The 11,274-nt window shown below is 49.3% G+C and overlaps 1 protein-coding gene across 1 annotated transcript; it reads left to right on the plus strand.

Annotated features, from left to right (window-relative positions):
- Positions 1 to 393: 393 nt before the first annotated feature.
- Positions 394 to 6,777, plus strand: LOC149366161 (nuclear pore glycoprotein p62-like). The gene is made up of 5 exons (XM_089553316.1): positions 394 to 502; positions 2,247 to 2,473; positions 2,901 to 3,012; positions 3,871 to 3,937; positions 6,712 to 6,777. Exons 1-5 carry the CDS (start codon positions 413 to 415, stop codon positions 6,756 to 6,758), a joined length of 543 nt encoding a protein of 180 aa, XP_089409442.1. The 5' UTR covers positions 394 to 412; the 3' UTR covers positions 6,759 to 6,777.
- The last annotated feature ends 4,497 nt before the right edge of the window (positions 6,778 to 11,274 follow it).

The following is an 11,274-nucleotide window of genomic DNA, read 5'->3' on the forward strand; positions in this document are numbered from 1 at the left end:
TTGATGTCCAGCATTCATGGTGTCTGTTCATTCTTAGTCTTTGCCGCTTTGTGCTTGTAGTACCCTTTTTCAGCGTGATCTTGGCAGCAATGCTGCTGCAATATGTACTGATGTAATATGTTCGTATGTCGCTGCAATATGTGCGCGGTTATTTCCCCCACTTTACCGTTGAAGAGCTGACTTCACCTGCATATACACCGACACAGCAGCCAAGATTACTGCAGCTGAATTTGATTCTCGTTACTTTCCTTGCGAATCAATACTCTCCTGCCAGCCTTCTAACCATTTGTTGCCCCTAGTAGGGCCCTTCTCGACAACGCAACACGACCGTTCCAGTCTGCATGTCGGGAACTAATGACTGCCGTAGAGCTTGTGCGCACAGTACCTGACAGTGTGTGGGAAATTTTGCAGGATGAACTACCGACTGCTGGAGGAGTCAGTCAAAGAATGGGAAGAGGAACGAGAAGGGCTGGAGACGAACTTCGTCAAACAGGCCACCCAGGTATGGTGTGTTGGGGGATAGCGAATAAAAAAAAAAGACACTTGTTTAAAAAATGAATGAGGTTTAACTCTCTTACACCAAATGGTCCAGCGATAGCTATCCTTGCTTCTAATATGGTTTCGCTGTTTCTTATCTCTTGGCTTAACTTGTTACTTGCGGCTGCTATGTGTACTCGGATTAAATACTCCGTTTGCATGTTTTAACCATTTATTAACTTATTCCTCTTTATTCTGACGAATACCTACTTGTGGTCCGCGAAGTAGTTGGCTATTGTTTGCAGTTAGACTATGGTCATATCTGCAAGAATCACTCGCATGGCCAAAATTGAAGGTCAGCATCTTTCGAGCACATAAAAATTAGCCTGAAGATCAATTTTGGTCAAAATACACGGTAAAATTTCGGGGTTGGGGGTGGGCTAGATTTGGAGGCTGGGATGGGCAGATGTTGGTAATGACCAGGGCCAAATTTGGGCACACCATCACTTTGGCCATAATCGAAGTATTCTTAGGCACCTGACACATGAGGGTCTAACAATGCGACACATATTGGAGTACCTGCGTAGTCGGAATCTGAATGGAATTAGAATTGTATTAGATTTAGGAGCGCCGGACAATGCACTCAAAATTGGATTAGAATCGGAACTGCAATAGATTGGCGAGTGAAAGAACCACGCTACCGCATCTTCTCCGCAGTCTATTGCCCACCCCTAAGCATTTTTATGACCGCAATTACGGCCATATTCCTTGCTTTGAGAGCTGGTATTTAACGCGGTGGGGTTAAAAGCCTAGTTCCCCAGAAAATCCGGCGTCGGCGTCGGCGTTGTGAGCGAAAAATCATGAGAAAGGATCTGGTAGGTGGTCCCTAGAGAGCAGTCCAGAATGCAGGTGGCCAGCCTAGGTCATGTTACCTTGCGAGGTCATCACAACCTGGCCACCAGATAGTGAGAAAACTGCCCACCGTGGCAGGGGGCAGTTAAATTAATGACTTATCGTTCGGGAAAAGCGCCCTGCGCCGCACAAGGCCGATCGCTGGGAGCACCTGCCACGGCAATGCAATGGCTCATCACTTAACCTCTGCTCTACTGCGCTAGGAGGGGTATGAGGACTCCCAAGGGTCTGTGATTGTAAAGTAGGCGATGACCTTCCGCATATATGGACATTAACTCATTACACTATCGGCTCATACCCTCAAGGCGGAGCTTAAATGTCCCCTACAATTTTGTAGCGAGAGCTACACTACGCCATCCGCTTCGCGAGGACGGCGTGGCTGCGCGCTGAGCTGTGGCACCACGCTCCGCCAGCTGTGCGCGTGCGCAGAGTGACGTCAGAGCACGCGGCTGGTGTGCGCGCCGCGCGCCGCGCGCATACGGCGCCCGCCTTGTGAGTTGTGCGCAAGTCTCACTACTTTACTGACCACCGGAGCGTCTTCATTGGTATAAACAATCAAGTTCAAGCTGTTGCGTAAACCGTGTGTCTTACTTTCAAGCGAAACCTAAGCGCAGCCAGGGGTATGTACCTCTCGATACTCTACCAGGTTTAACCAGAGCTAAACCACAGCCAATTTTTTAGGTCCAGTGCCTGAACACCCAACTTCGCATTAATTGAATATTGGGGTGTGGGAGAGACTCTGGTCAGAGTGTCAACAGCATCATCATTGTTTTGTTCCGGTCACTGCAGCTGACACTCTGAAAAGCGCTGGCTCTTTTTCGAGGGCTCTAAGTATGCTGGATACGTGTGTGACGCAGGTGAACGCCAGGGACCGGCTGCTCTGGGCGAGCGCCAAGCGGGTGGCTCAGCTGAACGAGCTGGTGGAGCGCGCCCAGCTGGAGCAGCAGCAGCTGGAGCACGAGGTGGACTACGAGGCTGCTCAGCTGGGGGAGCTGGAGCGGCTGCTGGAGCCCCTGGAGAGCGCCATGCGCACTGCACCCACCCTCTCTGTGCTGCAGCACGCCGACCTGGAGCGCGAGTACACGTATGTGTACTAATATTTGAGACATTCTTATAATTCTTATTCTTAATAATTCTTATATTATAAATTCTGTTAATATTTGAAAAATGTCAAGATATGTTGCGAATGCATGAGGACATCTGTACTTAAATCACTTAAATTTAGACTCACGCCAAAGGAAGTGTCATATTAGGATGCCTAAATTTAATTCGTTTGCAGCGAGAATTGTCAGGACTAGATTTCTTGCGAAAAGTAGAACAGCTGTAAAAGTCATGAAAATAAAGTGATCTTTGGTGCGGTGTAAAGCCTGTTGACTTTCAACGTTCTTTTACACTGGATAACATTTCAATGTTGCCGTGAAGTCATTGCACCTTTCATGCAGATGGCGATCTTTTCTTTGTGGTATTGTCTTCTGCTTCTGAGCGATGTCTCCTCGGCCTGTGCGCTGCAGGTATCACCTGGCTGACAACATCAACTCCCAGCTGAACTGCGTGTCTCGGGACATCTGCGACATTGTGGAGCACTTTAATGCTGCCAATGCGGCTGTTGCACAGGAGAAGGCGGTTAGTCCTCAGGAAGTTACCACATGACACTGACGTCACTACAGCGGAGGCAGTAGCTTAGACAAACTCCGCACCATTGCGGTGTCCAGTCATTGGGCCACTGGGAGGTCTGAAGCCCGCCCATCCCACCTAAATGAGGCCAGTTCAATGTAGGCAGCATTCACGTGATAACGTTGGCATGGCTTGAACAGCATATTTTGTAATAAGGGAGTAATCACTCGCTGACATCCACCCAAGCGCAGCCAACGGCTACAAACGAAAGCTATACAGCTTTCTCAGAAACTTCGCAGGTAAAAAAAAATTCGTCCTGGTCCGGGGTTCGAAGCCGGGACCACCGCTTCACCGGAGCAGTCGCTCTACCAACTGAGCTAACCGGGACAGTAAGCTTATGGTAAGGCGAGGACGAATTTATCACTAACTAGGATTATTGATCAGTTAGCTCTCGCCCTACTATAAGCTTGCTGTTCCGGTTAGCTCAGTTGGTAGAGCGACTGCTCCGGTGAAGCGGTGGTCCCGGTTCGAACCCCGGACCAGGACGAATTTTTCTTCTGAGAACGCTGTATAGCTTTCCTTTGTAGCCCTTGGCTGCGCTCGGGGGGATGTCAATGAGTAATTACTCCCTTATTACAAATCCACTCCACCTCGGGGATTCCCCTAAACATTTGACCAACAGCGTATTTTTAATGCGAAAGCATTATATGCCTCATGAGAGCGAAAATCCGTCAGCGGAAGTTGTCCGCAGATCGTGTCCGCAAAATGTGTCCCAGCAGATGGCGCAGGTGGCGGACCGCGCACAGTTTTCGCATTTCCGCATGTAAGGAGACTTAAGTGCACCCATAATTTTTTCTTTTCACGCAGGTTCAGCTTATCTTAAAGGTGCTGAGTTCACACATGGATGCCCTCAAGTGGATCAAAAACAACTCAGGTGAGCAGCATCCATTGTTGCACTCTGCCTGATCAAGCAGTTGGAATCACTAGTCTGACCTCCATGTAATCACAATGTCGGTAACATCACGTCCAGTTCTGGAGTCAAATTTCTTGTGCAGGTGCAAGAAACGGCAAGATGGCAGCAAGGTCAAGTGGCGAAGTGTCTTTCCATCTTTCTCCCTGCCCTATGTCGTGCTTTTTAATGCAACAGAATTTAGGTTGTCTCAAAAAAAGTTTCCGACCTCTGTGTCACAAAATTCCCTGCTTGGTCGAGAGAGGCCATCGAATCTCGTGACCGTAGAAGGTGGCAACCTGCCAACCACTGTGAAAGTCAATGCATTTGCCACCTTCCCAGCGTGGCACTGCGCATGTGCCTTACGGGAGCCCTGGGAGAACAGCCTGGGCCTCACAATCCCGACCGGCGGGTTTGTTTTAAACTGCCACCTGCCGGGGCAGTGGCGCTTCGTTTGACCGCAGCAGGAGTGGTATGAAGACTCCCTTCGATCTATGAATGCGATTGAGAGGGTCGTGACATCAACACCACGTGACCAACAGTGGACAAATCATAGGGTACAGCTCGATTTCAAAATCTGAGGACTTCCAAAATTTGGAAGAAGTTGCCTACCCAAAAATTTTGGAAGTACTAGGTCCACCCCAGAAAATAGATTTAGGTGGATTAGTTACTCGGATTGGTATAATCACGTAGAATAATCTAACTGAAGGTGCATCAACACTCTAGACGGGGAAGAGTCTAGGTTTCGACGGAATCCCGTCTGGCGAGGGAAATTCATACTGATTTGTCAAAGAAAACATACACTCGCCAATGATGCAAAGAAAATAAAAGGATCCTTTTATTTTCTCTTTGCATCATTGGCGAGTGTATGTTTTCTTTGACAAATCAGTCTAGACAGGGATAATTCATGCATACCGTATAAGAGGAATAGAAACGGTTCCAAGCGCAGTTTTAGCGGGAAAATTGCTAGGAGAGCATTAGACACTCATTGTAGCCACCACAGCAGGCAACCTAAATACCATCACATTTTCTTCGTTAAGAATGTGGTTAAGAAGGGGCCCATGTTTTTGAGAGCAATGACTGTGCACGGAATTTCTCTTGGGGTAAACTATGTTGGTCTCATCTAATGTTGTGATCAAAAACTGCTGCATGACAGCCCGAGAGTGGGAACTCCCGAGATTTTTTGGTGGTTCTGGACTGGGTCTCGTATAGGTCAGGTGATTCCGTAAGAGGCGTGGTAATTCAGGCCCATATGGGGCCTGGTTTATGTGGGCTCCGGAGTGGGTGCTCTCATGGGATGGAGAGTGCAGTACATCCTTTGCTGTCACCTCATGTTACTCGGCTTTTTAAGCCGAGTAACATGAGTAACATGAGTAACATGAGTAACATGAGTAACATGAGTAACAAGTTAAGCCTCAGCCATTTTTTTCTTCTTGCCATCATTTATGGGCAGGTACGAATTGCAGGTGATCGCAGGAAAGGGTAAACGGGAGAGGGTAGGGATTCTGTTTTAGTGGTGCATTTCTTGGGCTGCCTTTGTTTAAAAAGTAACTTCTTGCTTTGGAAACAGGAGTTGTCACGCCTCCCTTAAACCCACTCGTGTTTTTGGAGCGAGTTTGTCTATTTTTTTTTTTTTGGGGGGGGGGGGGGGGGGTGCAGGGGATAGGTACTTCGTCTAAAAGTAATCTGCCCTTCAAACAGTTCAGATATTTCAGCATTTGGTGCGATCTGCTTTCTTGCGCTGTTGTATTGGTTGTGCTACAGTAAGGGCTGCAGACAGATTAGCCCACCGTACCGTTTAGATAACTTGCGAGTCATTAAAGGTGCAGTGAAGAGGAATCTGAACTCGTCTTTTTGCCGCGGGAGCATTCTTAGAAACTTCGATTTATTGCCCTGTGTGGCCGATTTCCCTAATTAAATCGGATTAACGTCCGGCTCCCGCCTTTTTTTTTTTTGAATTCTCCCCGTACGGGGGGCGGAGTCGAACAACGCGTGGAGTGCCTTTCAGCCAGCTCCGTGGAGGCTTGCCGCTCTGCCATCGGCGGAGTAATCCGTAGTAGCAAATTGTCCGCGCGTATTTTTATTTCTGTGGGCTTATTTTGTGGCTATATTATCTGCGAATGAAACTCTGTATTCACGAAAACCTAAAAAACAAAATAAAGCGAAAGCAAAGCCTCCACGGAGCTGGCTGAAAGGCAGTCCACGCGTTGGTCGACTCCGCCCACCGTACGGGGAGAATTAAAAAAAAAAGGCGGGAGCCGGACGTTAATCTTATTTAATTAGGGAAATCGGCCACACATGACAACAAGTCGAAGTTCCTAAGAATGCTCTGAACGTGTAGATCGAGTTCCCGCGGCAAAAAGATGAGTTCAGATTCCTCTTCACTGCACCTTTAATGCGATATCCTTGCCCTGTACCACACCCATGCCATGTAGCTAGAGCCATTCTTTTTGGCGCAGTAGTACTACTAGCCGCATTTTCCGGATTTCAGGCGTACGTAAGTACCTCCCTAAAGTCTCTGGTAAACGAGGAGTTGCAAATAAGTCGTACCACAGTTATACCACGTAATGACATACCCCGACTTGACCTTTGACCTTGACATGACCTTGACAGTTGTATGTCTTGGAATGCTCTGAAGTGTTCTTACATGACCTTGAATTGCCCGTCAGCGTAATCAATCGAGTCAAGTGCTAGTGCACGATATTCCGAGCTTAGCCATGCTAAACCATCTGCAACTCTTTTTTGTGTGTCTGCAACAGACCTTTTGCAGCAGAAGCTTCAAGACCTGGAGCGCTCGGGCCAGTAGCAGAGGACTGACTCGCTGCAGACACGCCACATGGCACGGAAGTCATTGTATTCAGCTAATAAATTGTTTCGCCTTGTCATTAGCTGTGCCTGCTGCTTCGGTTGGTTGCGCTGCCTCCGGGGGTGGCCCGTGATGGTACAGTGAGATTCCAATAAGATGCAAAAAGTCTCAATTGTGACCCTACTCCGGTAATTAGCGCCCACGCGTAGTTTGCTCACCCCTAATTTACTACCCAGATTTATAAAAAAAAAATGGCAGTGGCTCAGCTCTGGTTAAGCATGGCTATACAAGCGGAAAGCTTCAGTAACGCTTGGTTTGAGAGGCGTTCCGCCCGGTTTTCTGCCGTTTCGGCTATACGTTAAGCTTTGCCTTTTCATTTCTTCGCTGCTTTTCGGCCAACTCCCAAGCTAGCACTTCTGGGTCGGTGCCACGTCTGGGTGCTTCTCCATCCATTGCGAGTGCGAGCGCCTATTCTCTGACAAGCGCATTTTTAGCCCAGTAGCGCGCGGCTGCATCGAAAGGTCAAACGGTGGCGAGGAGGAGTAGCGCGCGCAGCGGTAGCGGCGGCTCACATGCGCAGTAGCGCGCGGCTGCGGCGAAAGGTCAGGCGATGGAGTCGGTGGCGACGGCAGCGGCCACCTGCGCCGCGTGTGACGTCACTCGGTTTCGCGCATGCGCAGAACTGGCAAATCTGTGCACCGGCTCACGCGAAGCTCGGCTCCAACCCTCGTAGTGTGAAGCTTTTCGCTTCAAAACACTCGTAGTGCAGCTAAGACCGCTTACGTTCTGTGAAGGCGAAAACATTAGTGCGTCGTCATGAGTACCGTATTTTCCGGTGTATAAGACGTACCCTTGTATAAGACGCACCTGCCATATATGCAAGCTGTCACTGAAAAAGTTCGTATATAAGCCGAACCCGTGTATAAGACGCACCCCAGTTTACCCAGTTAGGCTAGTGAGGCTTAATTAAACACGCTTGCGCGACTATCGCGAAATGCACCGTACCTGTGAGCAATTCTTAAGCAACGCTAAGTGATCGAAAAAGGCAACACTCACGCCATACCCGTCCACGTTTTAGCAACAAAAGAAAGAAAAAACGATACAGCTTCCCATATGTCCATAACAACATTTTATTTCTACTTGAAACCTTCGAAGTCTTCATCTTCAGATGCGCTATCAAAAGGTTCACCCATTTCTGGAAGCAACTCGGCTGAAACATGCACTACGTACATGGAGCAAAAAAAGTTGCAAAGGGTGACTGAAAAAGAACGCCGGCTGGTCTTGACAATGGCGAGAAGCGTGATTGTCACCATCTTTTGGCCCTTCTCATTACTTTTACTTGGGGACTCCGAAACAGCCGCGCGTTTGTGATCCCGGAAGTCGTCATCCCCGCCGTTTCATGATAAAGATCACCTAGAATGTCGCGCACGGTGGTCCCGGTATTGAAGTATTAACCGTGTTACAACCGCGTTATTGGTAGTGATTTTTTTAGGTGAAAAAAGCTTGAGCATGAACCGGAGTAATCGATGAACTCGCAAAAAAAGATGAAAAATTCGCATATAAGTCGCACGCTTGTATAGGACGCGCCAACAAGATTTTCGAAAAAAAAGCCGCGTTTTAGACACCGGAAAATACGGTATTCGAACTGGATGCAGGTTGCGCTCTAGAGAAATGGAACGAACACCCGACTACGAACGGTGAGGGGTGAGAGCTATCGCCACCGCAGCTGGTACACAGCCTGCAGCATTCGCAATGCAGAAACAGTCACCGCAGCAGAGGAGGTTGCCATTGTGCTAGCGCTAGCTGACCCTAATACCAAAGTCGTCATCAGTGATTCTCAACAGGCTATCCGCAACTACGATGCTGGCCGTATCTCTTGCCAGGCGTTACACATTCTCCTTTCTACTGCACCCTCTTCCAACTCTCGCTTACTTCTTTGGGCCCCAGCCCACGAGTCGCTCAGCGGAAACGCCCAGGCGCACACTCTCGCCCGAGATCTCAGCTGCCGAGCGGAGCGTATGATCGGCCTCCCTGCTTCCTCTGACACTAATATCTCACGCGCTTCTCTACTCACCTCTTACACGGACATACTCCAGCACTACCGGCTCGAAAGATGTCTCTATCCTTCCGCACACCGTGATCTAACAAGACGCGAGGCCGCCCAATGGCGCAAACTACAAACTGGCAGTTTTCCAAACCCCCTCTTATACAGCAGGATCTTTCCGCAACAGATAGACCCCTTGTGCAAACACTGCTCAACTCCAGCCACTCTCATACACATGGTGTGGACTTGTACACATTACAACACAAACAACTCAAACACCCCGGAGACGTGGAAGTCTCTCCTGCGTACTTCCGAGCCGGCAGACCAACGCCGGCTTATCCAGCGCGCGGTGGAGGCCGCGACATCCCAAGGGACCCCGCCGACCTCCTCTAAGCCAGCGCAACCGGTCCTTGGACTGGTCCTCTGTTTTTGGAAGTAATAGAAGAGATCACCACCACCACCACCACCGGCTCCGAACGCTGATTCCACGCTGAATCCACAAAGGCCCGATAGGAACACCCGCACACTCTGTTCAAATACATCTCGCGAGGTAGCCTCCAGCCTAAGAAACGTATGCAATATGGAACGAGAAAATGTATGACAGCACCTGTAACGGTGTACAACGAACGGTTGCGTCACGATTTCAATAAGAAAATTGGCTTTTGAGGAAAGGAAATCGCTCAGTAACTATCTCATCTCGGTGGGCACCTCAACCGCGTCTTAGGGAAGTTTTAGTCGTGGAAAGCGTACAACTGTAGGTTCATATGTCGTCGATTCCAATCCCTTTCGCAAGCTAGCCTCCAAACTTAACTAGAACATGTAAGCTACATGCTAAGAGAAATACTAATCCGGAATGCTGTATGACGAAAGATTCCTCGCAATTTTGATGAACGTAGTCGGCAATACTGCCACCACATTGCTAGCCAGTGACGGGTATATAAGGTGTAAATTTGTATGGCCACTTGATGACGTAACTATAACTTGCCGGTAGCTGGTATTTTCTCCATCTGCGAGTTAGCAAACACACGCCGCCGGCTTTTCTTGTAATGGGGCTAGTAAGGCTCTCGTCCAAACAAAAAAAATTACTCGCATATTTTTGCGCTCTCTACTGGACAAGCGCATCAACACGCACAGGGGTGCGCTCAGGGCAGGCTTCGGAAGATCGGCATGGAGAAACACTTAGATCGGTGCCAATTCGTTTGTAAATCGCTTCCGTTAAAGAAAAATTGCCAGAGGCTTAGCTTGGTTAAGCCTAGTGGATTGCGAAAGCAAGCACCCAGATCAAGAGATGTTGAACGCATTCGCCTGGCTGCATAATATGCACGCCCTTTAGCTAAACGTTGTTCCCGCTCTTCATCCGTTTCTTCCGCACGCCGCCGCTTCTTAGATGCAGCACATCGTTGCAGCTTCACCTTATTCACATCATCCGACATATCGTGGAGGATTCACTGGGACGACTGCGACGAGCCGAGTTGGGGCCCCGCTTTTCCACAGCTGGTATGACGTCACACATAGGTCACGCTAAAGGTCAATGGTAGATTCTCCGGGACGACAGCCAAGAGCGGAAACCTCGAGCAGTATTGCTTTCGCAATAAAAAATTGGTAGGGTTGTAACATAGTTAAACTTAGTAGACGTGCCAAAGCATGTGTGCACTCTTCGCCAAACCACGGACCCACATCAAACCACGCACACGTAACTCCCGCACATGTGGGAGGCGCACGCCAGCAGACTCAAACGCTGGAAGACCCAATGTCACAACAGACAGCTCACACGCCGAGCAGCGTAGCTAGGAAGACGAATCGAAGCGTACACGCTAGAACTGGAGGAACAACAATGGGGACAGATCTGCGACAGTCTAACCGGACAACTGGGAAGGATGAAAACGGCTCCTGCTCCGACACCTGCTAGGTCCCACGCAGACAAAGTCCACACAACGTGATCAACTTGCACAGCTTATACACCAAGACCAGGTCACGGACGCAACGCTGCTTGCAGACCTGCGCAACCGTTACTTTAACAAGCCACACACAGACCCGCTTCCCGCGTACGAGGGACTCCCCAACGAGACCCTGGACGCGGACATCACGGACGCCGAAGTGTGGTTTGCACTCGGCAAACTCTGCACCACCACAGCGGCGGGACCGGATGGAGTAACCAATAAGACACTCAGAAACTTATATCCGACGTCGGTGACGGCACTGACAGACTTGATGAATTCTTACTGGAGGGAAGGCAAGATCCAGCAGGTATGGAAACACGCCAGGGTCACATTCATCCCGAAACCAGGCAAAAGACTCTCTATAGAAAACCTCCGCCCCATATGCTTAACGTCGTGCGTGGGAAAGCTCATGGAGTACGTTATCCTCAACAGGCTACAAAGCTACGCGGATGACCGCGTCCTCATCCCACACACTATAGCAGGATTCAGAGCGAATACGCAAGACGTCATGTTCCAACTCTCGTGAGACGTC

The sequence above is a fragment of the Amblyomma mixtum genome, chromosome 1 (genome assembly GCF_055824585.1).
Source record: "Amblyomma mixtum isolate Tamu chromosome 1, ASM5582458v1, whole genome shotgun sequence".
NCBI classification, from domain to species: domain Eukaryota; kingdom Metazoa; phylum Arthropoda; class Arachnida; order Ixodida; family Ixodidae; genus Amblyomma; species Amblyomma mixtum.

Coding starts and splice junctions, on each gene's coding strand:
- LOC149366161 (XM_089553316.1), top strand. CDS start 413: ATGAACTACCGACTGCTGGAGGAGTCAGTCAAAGAATGGGAAGAGGAA. Junction 3,013..3,870: donor CTGTTGCACAGGAGAAGGCG/GTTAGTCCTCAG, acceptor CTTTTCACGCAG/GTTCAGCTTATCTTAAAGGT. Junction 3,938..6,711: donor GTGGATCAAAAACAACTCAG/GTGAGCAGCATC, acceptor TGTCTGCAACAG/ACCTTTTGCAGCAGAAGCTT.